At 37.7% G+C, this 24,332-nt stretch overlaps 1 protein-coding gene across 7 annotated transcripts in view; it reads left to right on the forward strand.

Annotated features, from left to right (window-relative positions):
- Nucleotides 1–24,332, forward strand: part of ARHGEF7 (Rho guanine nucleotide exchange factor 7) — a 131,482-nt gene that overhangs the window by 94,474 nt on the left and 12,676 nt on the right. For 4 of the 7 annotated variants that reach the window (XM_054064681.1, XM_054064729.1, XM_054064691.1 and 1 more), the window contains 10 exons: nucleotides 3,745–3,883; nucleotides 4,814–4,873; nucleotides 6,069–6,215; nucleotides 7,934–8,020; nucleotides 11,504–11,582; nucleotides 13,030–13,169; nucleotides 13,835–14,059; nucleotides 16,040–16,133; nucleotides 18,833–18,922; nucleotides 22,016–22,192. In XM_054064681.1, the coding sequence (XP_053920656.1) occupies nucleotides 3,745–3,883; nucleotides 4,814–4,873; nucleotides 6,069–6,215; nucleotides 7,934–8,020; nucleotides 11,504–11,582; nucleotides 13,030–13,169; nucleotides 13,835–14,059; nucleotides 16,040–16,133; nucleotides 18,833–18,922; nucleotides 22,016–22,192 (1,238 nt within the window). Of the gene's footprint in view, nucleotides 1–3,744; nucleotides 3,884–4,813; nucleotides 4,874–6,068; nucleotides 6,216–7,933; nucleotides 8,021–11,503; nucleotides 11,583–13,029; nucleotides 13,170–13,834; nucleotides 14,060–16,039; nucleotides 16,134–18,832; nucleotides 18,923–22,015; nucleotides 22,193–23,664; nucleotides 24,121–24,332 lie in introns of those variants that run through there. The other 3 variants (XM_054064714.1, XM_054064722.1, XM_054064697.1) reach the window with 3 other exon arrangements.

Raw genomic sequence — 24,332 nt, forward strand, 5'->3', positions numbered from 1 at the left:
GTCTTTCACTTAAAATAGGTGGAGATAACATATCAAGTACCATATATAATGTAACTTTATGATACTGACATGGATGGGTGTTGTGGTTTAGCCCCCCCTCTCCCAGCTTGGTTAGCAGCTAACCTCAAGAAGCTGTGATCCCAGTCCATCTGTCTGCACACCCCTCCCCACACCCCCAAGGGAAAGGGGAAAGGGAAACAAGGGCGCGACTTGTAGGCTGGAAGCTTAAAATAGCTTTAATTAATCAGTGGTAAGAAGGAAAATACTAAGAAAATAATAAAATATATGCAAATACAAAAAAATTAACCCCCTGATGACTGTATGTCACCACTGATGCTGCAGAGCAGGAATAGGCAAAAGGTCCTGGGCTGAACTCAGTGGCAGATGAGACCTGGACTCAGGAACTGGATTCAGGAATGCATGGTTTGGGGATCAAGGCAGAAGGAAAGACATAGTCCTTGCTGGACACCACCTACTGAAGCAGAGGGCCTGACCCTCACGATTCCTTATTTTTTTACTGCGTATGACATGTATGGGGTAGAATACATGTCAATACTAGTCAATTTTGGGTCACCTATTCTGTCTGCTTCTTGCTGGAGGTGCGACCCTTTTTTGCCCCTTTGACTTAACGGCATTCCATGAGCTTGAGAATAACCTTGGTTTCTATAGAAGTAAGTATAAGCAATGGTCTTTCTGCATACCAGTGCCCCGTTACTTTGGTGATAATCATAAATTTTAAGCGTTATCACTTCTAGAGACAGACACTGTCTGAAAAACATGTTAACTTTCAGAAAATGAAGTTAGATGAGGCTTATCTGAAAAGTTAAAATTGGTTCTGCTTTAGCTCAAACCAGGTTAATGGAGGTGCTTATTATTATTATTGTTAGTGAACAATAATAATAATAATAATAATAGCCTGGTGGTGTGCATGTGATCAGTGTCCTACACAGTGAATTGAAACTTAAAACCACCAAGTGCCTTCCGACAGAAGGACTTTCATAGGTGGTCTTTGGTAAAGCTTCCGTCGGAAGCTGTGTGGCATACTTTCATCTGTACAATGCCTCATCACCTTGCTGGAAACAGCTTCTTCCCACATAGCTGAGTCAGGAGCATAAGACCTGCCACCACACTGTAGCCATGCAGCTTAATATTTCAGTGAATTAGCCTGAGTCTTTGATGAACAAGTAACTGGTAACGCTGTAAAACCAAAACATGAGTCAAAATCCTTAGTCATGTTCAGGGTGTCACCAGAACCAGTCATTAAGTTCTGAAGTTGGTGTGGTTTTTTGCTGAGTAGGGACTGTGACCAGGAAAAGTGAAAGGCAAAATAGGTCTTCAGGCTCTAGGTATTCGGAATTGGACAGCTTTACTTCTTAAATATAAGTTTAAGCTAGAGAACTGCTCAGATTTATCTGTGGTGCATTACTGTAATTTTTTATGCAAGGTACTGCAGGAGATATTTCAGTGGGTTTTAATTTTGGCTTAAACCTGATTGTATCACAAGCTGATTTTGGGAGATCTGAAGTCACTGATAAGTATCATTTGAGAGGGATGTAGCAGAGTCTGCCTAGTGGAACTGTGGCCGTTCTCAAGGGTGCCGAGCCCTTTTCTATGCATATATAAAATGCAAAGCAGGTGTTGGGAAATCCCACCACCTGCTTTCTTGTCTCTGCAGTTGAGTACTGCAAAAATGGCACAAATACGTGCATCAAGGAGTGTCTGGTTCTGGAGTGGGGGTGAAGTGCTCTAAAAGGTTATGGTGGACCTGACAATTCAGGAGCGGTGCTGTATGTGTTTAATCAAGGTAGCATTAAGTAAATAGTAATCAACTAATCTGAAGATAAGTAAACATTAGAGTAGACTGTATGGAAAACTGCATTCTCTTCTGTTAACTTAGGGGAAGCTTTAGCAGCTGTGAGGGAGAGGTCAGAGTGGGATGATGGGTAAAGCACTTACATTGGGATGGGAAGGTTGCAGTTCATTTTCTTGTTCCGCTTTCTTCTTCTATTTCGACAAATGAAATAAATAAGCAAAATGTTACTGCTTCTGAAATGGGAAGGAATATGTGTGTGTTTCGGAAAGTAGGGAGGTCTGTTTTGTCTTAATCTGTATAATGATTTTATATACCGAGAGTCACTGTTAATTGAGCAGGTGTATTATGACAATGCCCCATCAGCGTAGTTTTCCTAGGGAAAGTGAGCAGGTCAAGATTTGATTTCACATCTGTGGGGAAACAATATGCCATAGGTTTGGAGATCCTTGTCCTTCCCTTCTTGTTAATGTGGCTGTAATGTACAAATGAACCTCTTTTGTTGCTGTGTGATGTTTGACACTATTTTCACACTTTCTAAAAGTACTGAATCTGGTAGCTGGCTAAGGCTTCTTTTGGAAAATGAGCTTATGTCAATGACGAGGGAGGGAATAAAAATTTTAAGTAGTAATTCTGACTTATGGGGCAAAATGCTGTTGATCAGTAGAAAGTAAGGACTTTTAGGGTATCTTAGAGTGGAATTTACATGACTGTTACACAAGAATAGTGTTTTTTTGTTGTGTTTTTTTTGAGAACTAGTTAATTTACTATAACAGGAGCTCAAAACATGAGCAACACCATCTGCAGGTGTCTAGAATGACATACCCCGAATGCAAGATGATGTTATCTTTTCAATAAATAACCTTCTCAATTTTCCTTATTTAGTTTTTGTCTTTAGATTCCCATGTTCTTCTGTAACTTGTAGTTTCTGAACGCAGAAATACAGGCTGGGCATACCTTCCTTTCCCCATGGAGAAGGGGTCATTTTGTTCTTGATAAGTTTGTCATCTACCACAGTCCTCTAAAATTTCTGTTTTATAAGGAAGCAGAAGATGTAGCTATTTTAAGTTTCCTTGATAGCAAAGAGAGCTGAAATTCCCAGGATGTGTTGCTTTCTTAACTGAGTCAATGTGAAAAAGTTGAAGAGTTGGACTAATTCTTAGAAATGATTCAAATATGAAAAAAAAAATCTGGATAGGGGAAGTAGCAGTTCATGATGCTTGAAGAGCATTGATTTCTTTTGGCAACTTTGCTGTCAAAAGAAGTGTATTGTGTAAGTACACCCTCAGTGAAATCCGAACTTGTTTGAGGATAGATTGTTCAATATTTGTTTCTCCTATGGTCTACTATTTGTCTGGCTGTTGGTTAGTTAGGTCATTTCGCAGTACCACCTTGGATGTGTGAGATGAGGTCATTACATGGAAGTGTGGGAAGAGAAAAGGTTCTGCAACACTCTATATTCCCATTGGTTCATGACACCTTAAAACTATCACTACTTGATAAAATATGAAGCTATTGACCCATTTATACTTGTGAACTACCTGTGTAAACCACCTCTTAAGTCAGATGTCATCTTACTAGAATAAAGGTCTGAGTAATAAAATATAGCACAAATGGCTTTGTTCTGTAATGGTTGCTCACGTGGGGTAGCATTTAGGAGCTGTCTTTGAACATCGGTTGCCTAGAATGATGGGTTTGATCCTATGTCTGTTTTGGCCGGAATGGACCCTGAATCTGCACATATCTTTGTTCCTGTGTTTTATTTAATGAAGAAACTGATCACAGCACTTAGGTTATACTTGAATTACTTTTTGATTTATTTGGACTCTTGTTTTATTGGCAGAATTCGTTGTGGATGAAAGACTGAAGAGAAGAATAATTTGAATTGTCTTGGTAATTTGGTCTTAACCTGTTTGAATATCTTGTGTACACAGTGAGGAGCTAGGAGAATTCATGGAGGTGAAAGGTGCCAACAGCCCTGGGATCCTTGTACTGACCACGGGCCTCAGCAAACCCTTTATGCGTCTGGATAAATACCCCACGTTACTCAAAGAACTTGAAAGGCACATGGAGGTATATCTTATCAGCATTTATGTTCCAGCTTAATGATGATTTGGCATCAGTTACTTTAAAGGTACATGTCAAACATGATGGGACCCAAAATTACATTTGTTTGCTCTTCTGCCAGCCTTCTGAAATATGGGCTGCAATGGTTTAAAACTTAGTGCAACAAGACGCCCTGTGGAAGCTGATCATTGAGAGTAAAACTATCCAGTGAAGCTAATCTTCGCTCCTACAACAGTCTTGCAGGGTCTTTGGTTGACTTGAATGTATCTGCTGCGTACTACTTGAGGCTACTTTATTTTGTAGCGGGAGTGCTGCTTCCCGTCTTAGAACCTCAGCATGTTGAATGTGTCACCAGAATAGTCCCTGTGACTTCTACTGAACGTTGTCCAAAAAAGATCGATCCAGTAGAGGAAGGAGTTTGAGGAGCTACTGTTTCCACCTTTGCATTTTATAGGTTAGATTGGTTTATAGGTTAGATTTATATATAGATTTTCAGGTTAGATTTTCGAAGCGTGAAGGAGGGAGAGAAATGGAAAGTGTATGGGTCTTGTCACATGATTTAGTTTGTCAGTCAATGACAGCAGAACATACTACTCTGCAAGGAATCTAGTTTGTCACAAAGTTAACATGCCAAATAAAATCCTTGAAATAAACATTTTCCTACTGGAATTTCCAAATCTCTTACCCAGTACGTCTTGTAAAACTTCTGGCTCTGTTTTAAATATAAGTAGAAATGTTATAAGTGACTCTTCATTTTGACTAGAAGCAAGACTACCAGTATTTGGTGTAGGGATAAGAAGGCTGTGAAAAGAGAGCAGATTGGCCTACAACTTCTAATTTACAGAATTATTTATTTATCTTTAGTTAAACCTCTAAAATTTTAGTATTTATTTTACTAGGACTAAAGTTTTTATGTATATTATCTCCGTTTTTTAGGATTATCATCCGGATCGTCCAGATATTCAAAAATCCATGACTGCCTTCAAAAATCTTTCTGTAAGAGCCGTAAAAAATAGATGATATATTTTAAGTAGAATGTGTCGTATTTTCGTTCCTCTCTATTGCTTTAAAGAAGTGAAGCTTTTTTGGAAATGTTTGTATAAGAAATTTTTGAAAGCTGGGAAAGTGATGCTGTTTGTTAGCAGAGCTAAGGATGGTAATTTGCTGGGGAGTTATAGCAAATAGGCTATTGAGGAAGCCATGCAAAGCATTCTGCACCTCTTGGTCTGCCCTCTTGCTTGTGCTTTGTCTCCTGCTCTACTAGTGCTAACATAACTAATGTCTTGAAGGAGGGCTTCTTTACAACAATTAAGTATGTTTTCTGAGTTTTTTTATGAAGTGTGTTCTCTCTAGGCGTGTGGTGTAGAAGTTGAGAGAAGATGAAGTGCTCGTGAAGTTCAGAAAATATGAAACGTGTAGCAATAATTAGAGCAGGAGGCCTTATTTGAACAGATGAGCTATCTGTTACTGTCCTTAAAACAAACAAACATGCATCAACTGCAACAGGCATATATTTAATGCAGTCTTGGTTACAATAAACTTAATGTTTTGTGCATTCTGTTAGGAGTGTGTGCTGCTGGTAAGCTGGCATTTTCAACTTTCATTTTTGAAAGCAGAAATTTACTGTTATCTGTGTTCGGAGGAGGCTCAGGGATCCCATTCTGTTTGGTGCTTTACAAATAAGAGGAAAGACAACTTGTTGAGAAAAATTCAAATGAATGGGAGTACAGCTAGTAGAGCAGGTTAGACAAATGTAATAAAAATAGGGACACAAGTTTATACGCACTCATAGTTTGCACAATTGGTATGGCTCTTTTTACTGAAGGAAGTTGCTTTGTTGTATCATCATGTGTATTTGTCACAGCTGTGTTACTCTTTTCCACTGAGCCTAGACAGCTTTGGTTGGAAGTACAAAGATACACGTTTAAAGAAAGGAGAAGTTTGAAAAACAGAGGTAATTGAAGTCAGTGTATTGAAAGGAAAAGTAATAATATTGACGTTGGCAAGACTAGTTTTATAAGAAATATTGGTAAGAGTCTCCTAAATGAAAACATTTCAAGTTAGGTGCTGTTGTATTTGTACTATAAACACAACAGTAAATATAACTGTAGTGGTATTTCTGCCTTTAACCTCCAAATGGATAGAGTTGATAAGAATGGTATTTTTCCCTGTGTTTCCCTGTGTTTGTTAGGCACAATGTCAAGAAGTACGGAAACGGAAAGAACTTGAACTACAAATACTGACGGAAGCTATCCGTTGTTGGGAGGGAGAGGATATTAAAACACTTGGCAATGTGATTTACATGTCCCAGGTCATGATTCAGTGTGCTGGAAGTGAGGTAATGTCCTTCTCATCTTCACTATTGGTCTTTCTTTGCTTTTTCAATAAAACTTATTTTAACCATTGTGCAGCAGAAATAAACAGAATGCTTCGGAGATACTAATCTAGATACTACTCTCTCTGCTGATTTAAGGCTTTTATTACAAAGCTTGAAATAAATTTCCTCAAAAAGGGGTGGTCTCAGCTGTAAAATTTACATAATAGAATATACCAGTTATAAACATTGGAAGATGATTTTGCAGGACTATTTTCAAACTGCATAATTAAACGTGGTTTTCCATATGTAGTTATGTTACAGGATCATTTTGCGTAGCAGTTATTATGATGCATTTTAAATAACAAAAGCCTTCAAGTTTTCTATTGTAAGGTGTCTTAAGGCATACTTTTTTGTTGCTCTTTTGTACACTTTTCTCAAGTAGGAAAGTGTGAAATACAAGCTTGAGACCCAAGTGGTTTTGGAGAAATAGAATAAGAGGAGACATTGCAGAGTTGAAGGCGACACATCAGTCTTAGGTGACTTGTTTAAAAATGAACCAACCAAATTAAAAACACACAAGCAATAGGTTGTCCTTGAGAAATAATTTTAAAACATTCTTAAAAGCAAGTGCTAACAGAAAGGAGATGTTATACAGATTACTAACATGTCTTTACTCTAAGTTGTTACCCTGTAAGATCAGTGAAGCTTTGAACCTGATGGGGGCTTTTGAATTGCAACCTCATTCAGTCATTTTCCTTCCTTAGAGCAAAGGTATCCGTAAATATGAAGAAAGAAGAAAGTGTTTATGCAACAGAATATTTTAAAATAAGATTCAGTAGAGCTGATAGCTTCTGCATAATATTACAGGTTGTTTTTTTTTTTTTTAAACTAGATATGGAGCAATTTCATTTGTGCAAAGGCAATTGGTTTTGTTCTTTCTTTTAAAAAATTACCTAGACACTTGTGTGTTAACTGAAAAGCAGATTAAACTTGTTAAGGAATTGCAGTGTTTTGCAAAGATGCTTGAAATTGAGAGAGGAGCTTTGTCAGTGGGTATGTGTTTTATCATTAAAATTAAAACATTATACCTTAATGCTTCTCTCTTGCTTGGTCTGTCTGTAGTAGTACCTTAAGAGTAAACCTCTTCGTTGCACAAAATACCCCCAAAACAAAACCACAAAGAATGACTTCAAAAGCAAAATTAGCAAATTAAAACCAGAGTGAAGTAATGGGTGTTTTTGTTGCAAATATAGGCATTCTTTCTTTTTTCATAATCTTTTTCTACTTTGTGCTGTAATCCAATATCTTTCAAAAAATTTATCCTTCCAATTTGAGAGACCATGATTCTGACATTACTGTAACAAGATCCATCTAGATTATATCAGGAAATATATGCAACGTATAGTTTTGGTTTTGCTGAAATCAGCAAAACAGTTGTTACCTTAATAAGCAAGGTCAGTATTTCATCCAGTCTGTAAAATTTCTATTTTAAAATATTAGGCTGTACTTTTCCAGGAGTATAGACATGTGCTACTAGCACTTTTCAAAGAGAAAATAAAAGACTTCTGGCTTTTATTAAAAGAAAATTTTTATGGGAAGTTAATTTTGCCAGGACCAAACATTTGTGGTGTACTTACGGATTTGTAACGTTGCTTGCAGTTTTCAATAATTTAAAACAGAAAAAGGTGGGAGGGGGCTTGTGATGTTGTATTTACTTTTTCATTTTCTTTTTTGATAAGGAAAAGAATGAAAGGTATCTTCTTCTCTTCCCTAACATTTTGCTAATGTTGTCTGCCAGTCCAAGAATGAGTGGGTTTATCTATCAGGTAAAGTAATACATGTACATACGTGTATAAATGTGTTGTGGTGTGGTTTTTTTTCCAAATGGTATTTAATGGGAAACTTGAAAGGATTATTAAACTTCTGCATTTATGAGATAAAAAGTAATTTCTGCATTAAGAACTGGTCACCTGTTCTATAAAATTCTGAGCTGGAAGCCCAGGGTTTGATTTTTGCTCTTGTGACTACTTTTTTTGCTTTGTTTGTAGTAGTTACTGAGGGGAAATATTAATAGTTTCAGGCGCTAGGAGCTTTCTACACTGGAAGACAGTGGTGTTTTACAGATTTGTTAGTGCTCTTGGCTGCTGCTTACCAAAATTACACAGCACTCTTAAATTTTCATTGGTGTGAGTTAGGCTGTTACTATCTTGTTTCTTTAGGCACATTTACATAGTGTTTTATCTTTCAGTCAGCAGAGCACTTTCTTCTCATTTTTTTCTGTTAAATGATCTTTGAGTCACAGAGTAAAAATTGTTTCAGTCTCACAGACTAGATTCCCTCTGGATGGAGCTGGACTGGAAGGCACTCTCCAGAAGCGCAGTTGATCTGCTACTGGAGCAGATCAAGTACACGAGGTGCCACTTGGTCGCTGGCCCCAGCCTGGAGCTAGCCCAACGTTAATCCACCCAAAATACATACAGTGTGGCCTTCAGGTCCTTAGCACCAGGTGTTTCACCTCACAAATCCTTTGCTCATTGCTGGTAAACATGGTCTTTGAGCTATCTTCCAAGTTTCCTAGCTGAATACTTGTGCCTGTTTCCCCACTACAGAACTAGAGTAACTCTGCTGTAGTACAGGAAGGTGGTTGTTGATTGGGTTGTCTCCCCTGTAGCTCTAGGGCATGTTTCACAGAAGCACTTGCATTTTGGATGCATAGTTCCAAAGGCCCCTAAGAGGTGAAGTTAAAGCAAATGCACAGTCCGTGTCTTCCCAAAATCTTTTTAATATTCTTCAAGTATTGCTATGTGGTTTCCAGACATCACAGTAAAACACCTAAAGCAAGGGAAAACTGCAGCAAAGTTCTAAAAGGAGCCAGAGATTTCACCTGTTGTAAGTACTTCTGCAAATTAGGCTTTCAGGCAATTTGTTCTTTCTCCCAAGCAGCTATTTGCCTGCTGGAAAGGAATGCTAAAGCATTGGATCATTTAGGGTTCTTGTGTGATCAGCTACAGCCATTCACAAACTGTGTGACGTTTTTTTTAATTAAGAGCAGTTAAATACCAAAATTCATGTTTGGACTGTCATCTTACCTGCCTCAGTAGTAGCTGGATTTGTCTGAGACAGCGTTGCATTAGGTTGTTCAAGTGGACAATCTAGTGTCTGTTAGCTTTGTGCTGCTCTTAAGAATTTTTGGCCAATGCTTTATCCCAACAGTGGTGGAAAAAGATTTGAAAACGCAGTGAGCTCTGTATTCCAAGTGACACATCCAAGATTTCTGATGAAGGTAGATTCTTCTGTACTGGTTACAAATGCAAATGACTGGAAACTTAATACGTTAGCAAAGAAACAATATGATATTAAACAATCTTTATCAGACTTTATTTCGCTCTCCTAATCATGCATCACTTATATTTCTTCCTTATCCCTCCCACCTTGTCCCCAGATGCACAGCATTGATTAGCAAATAAGCAATTTTCTGTACATTTCTCTTCAGCTTCTATTCACCGTGGCCTCTGCTCTTTCTTAGTGCTCACCATCCAACTCTGTTGAGTGCAAAACTCTTATTTTCCTCATAGCCTCTCATGTGATTTTCCCAACACTGAGAACTTCTCAGATTTTAATGACTACATATACACAGCAAGGTAAAATTATTTCATCGCTGTTTGTGTCTGAGACAGCGGCTCGGAACTGTGTCTGGATTGCATAATGTGGGCTGCCTGGAGTTTTCTTCTGAGGTTTTTGTTTCAAAACTGGGATGCATATGGAAAGAAGATGACACAGATCCCTCAGATATTCTCAGGGAAATTATGCCATTGAAGGTAGCATCCTACCTTACAATCCCCCCTGTATTTCTGAGTATATCAGTTATCCGCGGTTGATATTTCTGGTTGATAGTGCTGATATCTGCCACCTGAGCTTACGGGGAGAACTTTCAGCAGTGGTAAACTGTAGTCAGAAGGGGCAGAGAATCATACCTCACAGAAGGGCTTCACAATTGGTTGTTGAAAGAACGGGAATATAAATGATTCACAAGTTTATTTCCATATTCTCTGTGTTTTGCTGACTTTATTTTTTTTCTCTCCATGTGGTTCAGGTGATCTTTGTTCTGTCATCAGTCTTTTGCTTAGTATATCCACGTATTACTTTTCCACTTTCATCAGCAGTTCTTGTACCTCTTTCTTTTGTGGTTGTATGCTGTGTTATTCATGAACCAGCAAACACAGCAAAACAGAAGAGGGAATTTTGGGCTGTATTGTAGTGCACAGTGCCACCATGTTTCCTTCAGTGGGGAAGCTGTTGCAAGAAAACTCTTCCTTTCTCTTCAGCGTCTTGGGCTTAAGCTTCTGTGCATACAGAATATCAAGTGATTTTTAGTTTCCAAGCTTCTAAGAAACCTTTGTCTGTTCTGCAGTCATTAAGGAAGGAAAAAAAATAAGTTGGATTTTTTCTTTTCCATCCATTGGAGCCAAAAAATTCCACAGTACATAGTATTTGCCATTTTGCCAGTGTGTGCTGAATAGTGTTTCTGTGCTGGAGAATACAAGATCTGTCTTAAAAAACTTTTATTAAAGTTGCATTTCTGGTAAAGCCTTTCATCCTGGCAATATTATTTATTCTTCTGTGTTTCTAAAGGGTCAAAAAGTTATCCTAAACTGACATTTTTTTTTTCCCCCCAGCTTGACTGGTTTTAAAATAAGAGGTTATCTTCTGCAAAATCAATAGGTAGTTCATTAACTTTACAAATCTAAAGGGGTTTATACTGCTTTTGGGTTTTTTCTTCAAATATTTCTGTGAGTGAATTTAGTGGGTTAGTACAGACATCCATCAATTTATTTACTGCAGATCTATTTGTTTAGTGAAATCCTCCTTTCTAAATCTACTTGTACCACAAACCTTATCTTGAGAGCTAGTGGAGCAGTTTGCAGACAAATGTACCTAAAGATGAGTCACCATTGCCTCCAATCATGTAATATGGATGACCCTGAAGGTCTTGGTTTTCAAGAACCTGAGGCTATGATGAATGATCACTATTGCATTTGTAGGGTTTTCATACCCTGCATAGATATCAAAAGAAGTAATTGAATTCACAGGTGTAATTTATAGAGGTTGGGAATATTAAAAACTTATATTACAAGGTATTTGTGTGGATTTTTAAACCCATGGTTGAGTGTGTTTGTCCATTTACCGTATATGTCTTTGTTCAGAGCTTGAAGTTCATATATTCTTTATTTGGTAATGTAGTTTTGTGTTTTGGCATTTTGGATTAACTTCAGTGTTATTGCTTTTCTTTTTTCTTTTTTATTTTTTAGGGAAAACTGCCAATGACAGGGATGACTATCACAAAGCTAGAAGACAGTGAGAACCATAAAAATGCGTTTGAAATATCAGGTATCGACCATAAATATTTGTATTTACTACTTACTTCAGATATGCTTTTTCAAACATCAAATGTCCTGTCTGAACAGAGGGAAAAGGTTTTTCGTGATGAGGGTGACCAAGCACTGGCACAGGTAGCCTGGAGAGATCTCCATCCTTGGAGATTCTTGAAAGCTGTCTGGCCACAGTCCAGGGCACCTAGCTGTAGATATCTCTGCTTGAGCAGGGCGGTGGATGACCTACAGACATCCCTTCCACCCTCAACCATCCTGTGATTATACACATTTTCTCAGGCATCTACACAGAGCCTCGCTCAAAAGCTGCTTTTTACTGCTTGTCTTAAGCAGTTAACCAACTGTGTTTGCATGGGATTCATTCCCAGATTTCTGTATTTTAATGGAGATCTGTTACAATGAAGCAGTTTGAAGTATGCTACTTACTGGAGTAAAAGGAATTCCAGAGACTAAGAGCTTTAGGGAAGAGCTTTCATCCAGAAATGATCCATCTCTTTCCCGAGAGACCTTTGGCATCTCTAATGCTAATGATGGTTGCGTGTTGTGCTTACTTTGAGTAATTACTGTGTGTTAAGTCATTTGTTTCAGCATGTACCTTATATCCGTGGGCAGTTTAAAGGACAGTGGGAGCAGGGTCCGTACAGTGGAGCCTCGTACCTTCATTCATTTCCTGGATCAATTCTGCCTCCAAGCTGCTTGCATTTAAGTAAAGTAATTTTGACATTCTCAAGTGATAGGAAGTATCACACATCAGTGATATGAGGTTGAGGGAAAGAGCTGTTGATGGTGTATGTTCTTCTGAGATAACAGCTGTGAAGCTGACCACAGCTGAGGAATGTGTTGGGTTAAAATGCAGTTAACTGCTGAAATTAGTTAGAAATTAAAGTTATCTTTGGTTAAGTTTGTTTTCCCAAGGGACCTTAACTTTAATGTGCCTATCGCAGGGGGATTGGAACTAGATGATCTATAAGGTCTCTTCCAACCCAAACTATTCTATGATTCTATGATATTAGATTAAGACTGCTTTTATGCCTTTTTTCTGAGAGCAGGTAGGTGAACTGTTTTGTAACTTTTCCTGTATTGCAGCTTACAGATTCAAGAATGATATTTTAGGCAATATGCTGGCTGTGCTGGCACAGGTGGAGAAGCATAAGGTTACTAGATAAGCCTGTCTCCTGCATGTATTTATTGTCATTGAAGGCTGTGTTAAATTATTAGAGATGGGGGAAAAAGGTGGAACTCTTATGTTTGGCACAAGAGCAAATACTTGGAGGAAATGCCTGTTACAATCTGGAAAAACAAGATGGTGTTGTACTGAAAATACAGGTTAAATTTTTTGCTTAATACTTGGGGAATATATTTTAGGAAACTGGTGTCTTTGTAAACATGCCACATTGACGGAGTTCTTCTACGGTTTCAATCATCTTCTGTTTTCTGTCACCTAGGAAATATGATTGAAAGGATACTAGTGTCTTGTAACAACCAACAAGATTTGCATGAATGGGTGGATCACCTGCAGAAGCAAACCAAAGTCACGACTGTTGGGAATCCCACCATTAAACCTCACTCTGTGCCATCTCACACGGTAATAGCTGCTGGATTGAAGTGAATGAGCAGTGTATGCAGAATAAAGTTATCTAGCAAATACACCACCAAGTACAGCATTTACTTTAGCCATTAGTAACAAGAACTGAATGTTATAACTGTAGTTTAATGGGTCAAAAGATCATACGGTTTTTAATAGTGGGAGCAAAGAATAAAGCGCTTAGATCTTGGTGTAATAGTTAACAGGGTAGAAGAAAATTCATCATTGTTACTTTATCTGTTTTCACCAAGTACTACATCACCATCTTTTAAGTATCCTTAGAACAGTAGGTTTTAATTGGTGATGTACTGGTCAGGATGTGAAGAAACAATTTTTTTAAGTGCTTGATTTTGGATTTTGCTTTTGAGTTGTTGGATATGAATGGATCTAAATTTAGCTCCAACCTTAGTGGTGAGAGTGGTGGAAGCAGGGCTGCTTGTAGCTGTTTTTTCTTCAGTGTGTGCTTTGTCTGGGGCAGACAATAAACATTTCTTTAAGCACCATTTGTCAAAATAATTTAGTGTAAAATTTTCAAAGGCCAGCTGTAATAAATGGAAGCACTAGATATAGTAAGTGAGGTTATTTCACCAATTCTTAATGATATTATGTCTCTATTACAAAAATTTGCTTTATTTCCCTTCCCATCTCCTTTGTGTCTTTGGCAGCTTCCTTCCCATCCAGTAACACCCTCCAGCAAGCATTCAGATAGCAAGCCGATACCTCTGACTCCTGCATACCACACTCTTCCGCATCCATCACATCATGGGACTCCACATACCACAATAAACTGGGGACCGCTGGAACCTCCCAAAACCCCCAAGCCTTGGAGTCTGAGCTGCTTGCGGCCTGCACCTCCACTACGGCCTTCAGCAGCTCTTTGTTATAAAGAGGTGAGATGTGGCATCCAAGAAATAGAGCTCTGTAGCAGGTCTACAATGGGAAATCCAATTTTTTTTGCACACCACCATTTGGCAGTTTGGTACATGTGTTTATATAAAGATGATTTAACAGGCAATGCTGAATCGATGTAATGGATTAGTGAATGCTGTTTATTTCCAACAGATTTAGTTGTGGAGATGAGAAAATACTAAGGTTTGTTAGGAGAGTCTTCCCCCCCAGTGCTTCTACTTATTTCCACTCTTTACCCAGTTAATAAATAAGATTGGTTTTATTTCTTTTCTTTTTTTTTTAAAACTAGCAGTTTGTCTGTTATGTTGATCATCCAGGCTTATTGCAAAATAAATTATTTGCTAAGCACATGCAAAGTAGCTAGGATAAAGCATCCTAGGATACTGCAAAGTGCTCTATCAAATTCTAAACAGCTGTGGTGATATAACTGACTGTTCCTTAGTATTTACCACTTACTAGGTAACAGTAGCAGGTTTTTAAAAAAAAAAAACAGCAACTGTCAAAATATATGTAATGTTTTTGTGCTTAAAAGAAACTGATGGCTAATGTTACTACTAGTGGAAAAAAAAAAGCTTAGATTTTAAGATGCTGTTGTATTTTTTTGATTAGCATGTGGTATGAAATGGGAATCTGTTCCAAGAGAAATAAAATGTGGTTTTAACCACAAAATGATGGTGGACATAGGTTAATTTGGTTCTACCACTGTCTTTCATGTTGTTTTTGTGAATGGTAAGGATATACTAGATGTATGTTGGAAGCCTGTGTGTATGTAAGGAGGAGAAGATTGGGTGCTCTGTGGCTTGGTGATATCTCCTGTTTCAGTGTCTTAGTTATGCATTCTCATGATACTAATTTAGTGTGAGGCAACAGGGCTCAGAAAGAATCGTGCAGTAATGCCTAAGAACACTTTATCCTGCAAGTGTGGAATGCTAGCAGAAAAAAAACTTAATTTTGCAGACATGTAAAGTGCAGTTTCTTGAAAACTATAGCCTAAACCCTGTGCCCCAGTATGTTCTGGCTGTGTTTTCTTTTGTGTGGTGGCTGTGTGTCTTTTTTTTTTTCTTTTTTTTCTTTCCTTTTCTTTTCTTTTGTAAATCCCCTAAACAACAGGGAAAAAGTGATAGATGGTCTGCAATTGGAAGGCTGGTATTTAGGCTTAGTTTCTACAAGAGGTTCTTATGTTTGATTGTACTGTGCTCATTTTATGATTTCATTCATGCTTACATGTGTAGGGCACAGATTTCTTCAATTTGGTAAAAACTTCAATCATCTTTACAGTGTTTAGCATACAATGATGTTCAAAACCTATCTTCATCTTCTTTGGTCTGTCCTGCTCATTCACCTGTTCACTTTCTTGTTCTGTATTTCTATAGAGGATGTCTTGTATCCTTAAGGTAAGGGGGTAGACCAGTATATTCCTTCTGTTCCTGTAACCTAACATTATTCCTGTAAATTAGCATGACCATATTTTGAGCAGAAATGCTGTATTTGTTGCTCTACTTTTTTTTTTGCTGTAGTGTTTTGTAAGAACAGAACTAAGCATTCAGAAATTCTGGCTTTGAAGACTGTACCTGCCAAGCTTCCTTGTTAGGTCCTTTTTATACCTGCTAAGTGAAGAGATAAAATGGGTTGTGTCTTCAAAAGTTAAGGGAAAAAAAACTGTGTTAATGTATGCCTGCCTCTTCCCTTCGCTCTAGCTCCCAAACGGCCTGCATGCTTTTGCAGCAGCTTTTCTGTGTATTTCTATTAATAGAACAGTTAAAATATCTTCCTTGGTTGGAGGAAGGGTAGAGACGAAATCAGCCAGAACAGGCAGATTGGTTGTGTCAACAAATTAGTGAACTGAATTATGTGCTCTTAAAAGATTTTCAGTTAGTAACTCCTGTATGCTTCTTAGAAGTTCAACTTTTGAAAGATTGTAGAGAAGCTCTACTCTTCTTATTTTTATCTTCCCCACACAGGATCTCAGTAAAAGCCCTAAAACCATGAAAAAGCTGCTTCCCAAACGCAAGCCAGAACGGAAGCCATCAGATGAAGAGTTTGCACTCAGAAAAAGTAAGAGAAACTGGAACAAATGTCTACATAACAACAAATGTCTGGAATTAACATCAGTTTAAATTCTGTGAAAGTTAGATGTACAGGATAAACAAGTCATATGGTTTCCTCTCTCCTGATAGGAGAGAGGGTATGTATCCCCAGAGGATGGTTTGTTTTATTCATTTTAGGTGCTTATGTCACGATGTGATTACTTGCTAACTAGAGCCTTACCATTGACTGTGTGTGTGCTCGTGAAGTGTCTATTTCTATCTGAAATAGACGAAAGTGAGGTTGACTATAGAGCTATGTGAAGCTCAGTAAGGTAAACCTGTGTTTTAATACCATAAACAACAATTAGAAGATACTATCCCACTTTTGCAGAATACTTACTAGCTATATTTTTAAATTGATCTTGGTGGGAGCTTTTGCTGAGCTGGATGTTGAACGCTGCGTATTGCTACTGGTTCAAAGACTAGAGCTTCTTCGGTCACTCTTACCAAGATCCAAAAGTCTGCAGTCACCTAGGAATAAAGTCATTTGCTAGTGTCTGTGTCCAAATAAATTGCAGAGCTTTAGATTGCTTGACTACTGAACCAAGAGGGACTGACAAATGTATAGAGCACAGAAGTGTCAAAATCTGGATGTTGGGATAATTTGGGGTGGAGGGAACATTAATGTTACTAAGCAGGCACAATATTCATTTAGTTGTCAGTGTCATTCTACTTCTTCCTTAGAAATGTGTGAATGGATATCCAATTACCTGTATCAATAAAAGACAGGGTATTTATTCTGAAGGCCAGATTTTTTTACTGCAATTTCTGCTTCTCTGTGTCCATCCTTTGCTCGTGGGCTTAAGATAGACTGTGCCTTGAGTGTTCAATGCATGAAGTGTGTGATTATAAATATTGTCTTTCACTGGTTTAAGTAGAGTTGGGGAGAGAAAAAGCTTTTCCTTACGGCATTGTTGGTTTTTCTGAGGTGGAGGTTCTTCTGAGTGTGCTGTGAATTTCATATGATCCTATGTTTATGGATGTGCAAGCAGATGTTTTAGTTCAGGATATTTTATCTTTACAGGAAGATATCTGTTTAAGTTGCAAATATATTGGTTTACTCCTGATTAAATTGACACCTTTCAGTGTATTGTATGTAGGAGATAACTTTGAGCAAAAGGGATTTATGGTGGCTTTAGCTCAGAATGTTACTTAGACTGATTTTTGGTATTCATCCTTCCCACCGCCTTGCATCGGTAATTAGAAGCTTCTGTTATATGTTGGTGCTTTCGACCTTTTCCAGCTTCTGGAACGGTAAAGGTTTTCCAGCAAGGAACTTCATTTCAACTTAAAGTTTATTGATAGATAAGTTTAGATTTTATTATTTATCTTCTCTGGAATCTCAGGGGTTTATGGAGTACAATTGGTGAACTACTATGACAAATTAGCATGATATCAGACAAACCAAACAAAGTGAGGTATTTCAACTGAGTGCCCTCACAGTACTCATTTCAGAAGTGAAATGTTTGTTCTGCTGCTGTAATAACATAGTGCTGCATTGTAACCACAGTGCAAGTAATTTATTTTTCCTGCCTTGAAAGAGAAATAACCTGGACTTTGGAGTACACGTGTCTCCTAAACTGTGGGAAAACTGTAGCAGGTCAAGATAATTTCTTCAGTAGTTAGTTAGCTACTCGACCCTGGCAAATATTTGGGCAGTTGACTTTGTTCTGGTGATAATAAATCACAAAAGCTAAAAGATTCATTTGCTGATTTAGTATACTACTACTATACGATAGTAAAGGCAGTTCGGATTCATGCAGCAGAAAATCTTTAGAAAACTGACTTTTTCCCTCAAGCTTTGGGGGAGGAAAACAGGAAATATGCTTTTAAAACAATAAATTGTTTTGCCCTAAACATAGATTCCTGATTCCTTCTAAACTAATAGTAAAATTACCTCTAGAGTTCAGTTTGACTTGAATTTCTTTGTTGCAAGTGAATAATTTGACAGTGTTCTTGCAGAATTCCCAAAGGATAACATTTGCTGTGGAGCACTACCTTTAGAGAAATTTTCTCATGTTAAGCTTGAACAGTTAAATTTTTATTTAGTGGCGCTGTTTGTATTTAAAGTCTGAGAAGTTTAATTGCTCCAGTTTAAAGAGGTATATTTAAGTGACAGTGACATCGTTCCTACTGCTCTGCAGGCTGAAATTCTGCGGACGTATTTATGTAATGCTAATTCTGAATTTAATTTTTAGTAGTTTGCTGTTGATAGGGATAAACTTGGTATGAATATATAACCCTAACGTTTCCAAGATTTCTTTTTTGTGACTTAATGTTATGTTCCTTGATTTCTTTGATTAAATAGTAAAATAAAATTGTATATAATGACTGGGGTGTACAGCTTTTTTCAGTTTAATGGCTGTTTGGTCTAGAACCAGAGTGGAAACTTGTGCAAATTGAGATGCTCAGAAAACTTCTTGAATGTGTGGGTAATCATTCTGACTTGAGGTTTTTTTCCCCCCAGCATTTCAAAATAGGATTCTGTCTTTCAAAACTGTTACTTTTGCTCACTGAAGTTTGATTTTTAGAATGGGATGATTGAAGAGAATTTTGAAGGGTTGAAAGCTGAACTTTGATTTCAACTAGATCGTAGTGATTTACAAGGGGTTTCTGTATTAAGAAATATAGCAGTGTTTAAAATTCTTTTTTTTCCATTGATTCTAGGTACAGCTGCTTTAGAAGAAGATGCTCAGATTCTTAAAGTCATTGAAGCATATTGCACAAGTGCCAAAACACGTCAAACACTAAATTCAAGTAAGTTAGAAAGTACTGAAATAGTTAACTAAACCACAAATCAGGTACTTTACAAAAGAGGACGATGTTCTTAGGAGTTTGCAAGTAGCAAGCTGGACCTGGAAGAAATAATGACCTGGTTTTGGCTTAATATCAGTGCCAGGTGTTTTAGGTATTGGATGCCAAGGACCATGGTTAGAGACTATAATTCTTCTAGTATTTAAAAACAAAAAAAAAACAAAACCAAAAACCCACAAGTGACTACTTGTCATGGTTTAAAATTGCACAAAACCTTCACCAGTTAATGAGAGATGTAGAAACTGAATATGAGAGTTGATCCATATGTATTTTGATAAATTTCAAGAAGCTGGTAAGTGGTGAGGAAGAATGAAGGAGTAGTCACAATTTTGGAGAAGTGTACTTGTGTCTTTTCTGTTCCGCAAAGGGTTCTGCTATAATGAGTAATCTAGTTCTATAAAAATTCATTTAGTTTTATTGACACTAGTTGTTTTTAATATTAATTACAAATTTTAATCCCATCTCATAATTTCAGGAGAAATTGTTCTTGGATCTGTGTGTTGCTTAAAGCCATTTTTAGTTTCTCAGATCAATATCTAGCTTATTGAAAACCTGTAACCTGCCTCTGGGGTCCTACTTCATTTAATCCAAATCAAGGTTGCCATGTGGAGTTCCTCTGTATTGTAAGTAAAACATTGCACAAAGCAGGGGAGTCCACCAGCATGTGTTCCATTTACACAAGGAAGGAAAAAATGCTGTTGCGTTTGTTCCAGTTTGCACAGTTTTTGCACTGTTGAATACCTATTTAATTTGGGGATCCTTGGAACGCAGTATAATGAGCCTGAAGTACTTGGCTGGTTTTGCTGTTGTCAGGAACTAGAAGAGCAGACATTATCATTTACTCCTTGTCCACTAAAGCTGTTTACACTTGCAGCACTAATCAGTGTTACTGCTGCCCACAGCACTTTGTGCCTGTGTTGCTTCCAAGCGAAAGCTCTTTATGCTGACAGTTGGGAAGTTTCAAAATGCAGTTGCAAACTTAGTTCATGGATTTTCCCAATATGCGTTCACTTACTATTATCACGTGCAAAAAAGTCTAGCTAGTTTGTATTCATATGTACTTTAAAATGGGAATATGGCCCTTGTATTACACTACAGAAACTTCTGAAGTAACAGCAAAACCTTAATTTTAATTTTTCTGTCTTGATGAACCATAGGTCTCCAAGATGATAAAATGAGCTACTATTACATCATTTTTTTATTAATACTGACTTGTTTTTAGCCTTACAGTCATTACAGTACTGTGTTCAATTGGATAAGAGGAAATGAATGTGTTAACATTCTGAAGATATACTGTTGTTCCAAACAAAATTAAATGAGATGTTTGCTTTTTAAACATTCTGACTGTGATTTCTGATTATTTGCAAGCATTGTGTGACAAGAAATGATTGGGGAAACATTTGCACTTGCACAAAACTGTGTGTGTGCGGTATAAAAGGGATATGATTTTTTTTTTGCTTTTTTGCCTATTTTTTTCCTTTCTATGTATATTTAAGAAATATACATAGTGCCCTGGGTATCATTGCATACATCAGAAGTCAGTGGCTTTTATTTGCTCTTAATTGCAACAAGAAACAATTTTTTTTTTGTTGATTAAGCACATGGCTGCGTTGTTTAGAAAGAATAGTGTTGTCATCTGAGGCTTTAAATTTCAGAAGACCCACTTGTAGACTGGAATTGGAAACGGGGGTAAAAACAATCATGCTGGAATTACTTCTGTCAATGTAAGAGAATAGAACGAAGGAGTTGCCTGCCATCTGTGAAATACGCCCTTTTTTTAACATACCCCTTTCTTACCTCCATGTTGATATTCTGCCTGTTCCTCACTTCACAATTCTCCTACCTGCACCTTAATCCAAAGCCGAAGGGGCGCTGCTTTTGGCAATCAATGTCAGTTCCGGAGAGCTGTGACACCGGTGCAAACTTTTTTCAGTTGTTTGAGTGGGGAAGACGTGGAGTTTAATTTGAGAAACAGATACAAATAAAAGATGCAATAAAAGTCTTTCACTTTCTCCTGCTTCTTATATACTGAGTTTATTTTGCATTACTGCGAAAGGAGAAGGGTCCTTGGCTATGTTTGACCCAGTACCCTAGACGTTTTAAAATATTTAATTGGGAAGATAGGTTCAGATAGAGGCGAGTTGGAAGAGGTGCCTGAGGGGTTAGAATGGACCAGACAGTTACTGTTGCTTTTTAGTCCTGTTTTTCTGTGAGTTAATTTACTACATGGTTAAACAAATAATGGGAGTACAGGCACAGAGAAGCTGTTTGTTGACAGTCCCTGTGAGTGGGTGCAAGATGTTGCTGCTGATTTAAGAAACTCGGCAGCCCTGCTCTGCATGAGAACCTTTGCTTTTCCCCCTGCATTTTCCTCTTTACGGTGATGGCACAAGCACTTCTGTGGCTGTGTTGTGAGCTGGTGGGGAAAGGACCTGCTTGAAAAAAAATTTTTATAGGGTTAATTTTGATCTGAAACTGTTCCCTCACCTGGTTCACCAAGCAGCTGTACAAATGACTGTGTCATTGCAAGGGAGGGAAAGGATGGAGTTACAGATGTGTGGTGGGGAAGGGGCTGTTGCTTTTCATGGGAGTGGTGGATCGTTCTGGCTTACTGTGTTTATTGCCATGTCCTCAGTCGAATCCCCCCAGACCAGAACTGACTCCATGCTTCAAAAGAATATAATTCCCTTTTCAAAAATTACTTTACAATAAGATTTTGGTTATTCAAAATTCTCAACTGATGCTGCCTAGAAGCTTAAAAGCCACTTTGAAAATTGTATTGTAACAGTTCAAACGTTATTACATGCTGAGTGTAATTTTATACGTAATCCCCAAACAAATTTTTTAAAACAAAAGTAAAAAAAAAAAAAAAAAAGCTTTGGTGCCTTTTTAACAATATTTTCTCTTTTCCTTCTCTTCCCATCACCTTTTTGCTTTTATTTCATGTGTTTGGTTGTGGCTATTCCTTACGTTCTCCTCCTCATCCCACCTCTGCCTATCCACATCTACCATTTCATTTCACCTATACATCCTTAGCATGGCAAGGCACTGACCTGATGCATAATCACGTCTTGGCTGATGATGACCAATCAAGTCTAGACTCCTTGGGTCGTCGCAGTAGTCTTTCTCGTTTGGAGCCTTCAGACCTCTCAGAAGACTCTGACTATGACAGTATATGGACAGCCCATAGTTACAGAATGGGGTCTACATCTCGTAAGAGCTGTTGCTCATATATCTCTCACCAGAACTAATGCACTTCTGAGCTTTTTCTTAACAATTGCTTGTTGTATCACAGCCTGCTTTTCTTAGATGTTTTCTTGCTGTTCCTTGTCTCTTTAATGTGATATTTTAACAACTTCTGAGGGAGCTTCTGAAACTTCAGTTATACCTGGTGGAAGGCTCTATTGCCAATTCAATACACGTACAAAGAAGTCATTCTAAAAAGTGTATATCCTGTTAAGGATGATATTTCTCAAGCGTTTTTTTTAACTGATAGATGTTGATTTGTAGCTCTGAATGTTTTTGGTTTTCTTATTTTTTTTCTTTTGACTTGGTCAGTGTAGCAACAGGTCCTTTCTTCTTTTCTTTCTTGTTTTGGATACAGCACATTTTTGTATTTTGTACTGAAACCATACTGGTTTGTGAGCTGAGTGCTAGCGATATGGAAATACCTTAGTGCTAGCAGTTGGTTTTTCTACGTATTACTGCCAAAAACCAAAGCTGTTTGAGTAAGAAAAATGCAGCTTAAATAAGCAGTACAAGAGCTGTAAAACCACTCAGATTTTCACCTATCAGGCCCGTTTATTTGGAAGAGCATTTGCTAATCCATAAAAATTTCTGGCTTTATATTGCTGTCTTTTCCTCATTGCTTAGATGTTTATATGAAGGCCCACACTGCTCTCCCTTCCCTGCACCCTGAGTCTGGCAGTCATGAAAACCAAGCAGTCCATGCTCATTACATGTAGTGTAATTATCAATCTCATGTTACCTGTGGTCATAATGTCACTTTACTGTATGCAGTAGCGTGGCAGAAAGCAGGGTCTAGATGTTTACTTGCCTGTTGAAATACACAGCTGACAGTTCTCAATTGACCATTCTTCTTGAAAAGACGAGATGAAAATTGTTCCCCGATGGAGGCTCAAGTGTTCAGCATCTGAAACTCTAGGTACAACTGCAATCACATTGGCTTGTTTGAAGTTCTGAACAATAGAATGCTTGGCTTTTCGGTTGTACTGTTTGGAGCATGTCTGTGACAGATTTTATTGTGTCTTGTAACTTCTCTCATGAGCAGGTTTATTTTCAGCAGCAATTCTTCACTTACATTTGTGTTGGCTTTTCAGAGAACTGTGACACGCTGTGCACAGCTGAAGGTCTTGAACCTGCACCAGGGGCACTGCTGGGGTGAAGCGCCTGTGTTCTGTCTTGTAGCTAATGTAATTGGCATTAAAACAAAAACGACACGTTTTCTAAATCTTCATTAACATTAGGGAAAAGCATGTGATAAAAGGACAGAAACAGTTCTTATTTTCACCAAGATCCCCAGATGCAGTTCCTTTACCCCTTTTCAAGTAAGCGTGTTATCCAGGTATTACTCTGTGAACAAGTTCAGAATAATCATAGTGCAATTAACTGCCACCTGGGAACTCGATCACACTGTTTAAAAGATAATCAATACCTTTCTGCAGGTTGCATGATCAGAAAGTCAGTAATTGCTAGACGTACATGATTCCAGAAGGTGGTCAGCGTGGAGAAGCTATTTCAGAGCGGTTCACATCTGCAGACTTGCATTCAGTCTTGTTTGATCACCTGCTTTATCCCCTCTTGCTGTTGTTGATGTTCAGAAATGTGACTAACAAAAGCAGCAATGCTTACCCAGAAGGATTTTCAGGAGTACATTTTACTACTAGTCATATATTAACTTAATGACGAGGAACTGATGTATGTTGAACTTCATCAAAGTGGAGGAGTGTTGCCTAGAGAAATGAGATAAGTATGTGTGCTCCATACCATTCCACAATGCATTTGTAACACACTTCACTCCCCTCTTCCTTTCAGTTTTTGGGTTTTTTTTAAACATATATGGAAAGTATGGATTGTTTTGGTTTTTTTTTTTTTCCTTCTTGTTTCTTAAGCTGTAGTGTTCTAGTGTTCTAGTTGAATAATGTTTTCTGCATTGGATAAATGATAAATCCTTTGTCTGTTTCGTGTTATATAGTGTAAATATGAGTTTGAAATACAGTTGTTACACTTGAACTTTCCTTATCACACAATGTTTTGTTACCCAGATCGGAAGATTTTATTGACTTTCTATGCACCAAAGCTTTGACAGTTTACCACCATTAATTATTGTAGC

Source organism: Cuculus canorus, chromosome 1 (genome assembly GCF_017976375.1).
Source record: "Cuculus canorus isolate bCucCan1 chromosome 1, bCucCan1.pri, whole genome shotgun sequence".
Classification (NCBI taxonomy): Eukaryota; Metazoa; Chordata; class Aves; order Cuculiformes; family Cuculidae; genus Cuculus; species Cuculus canorus.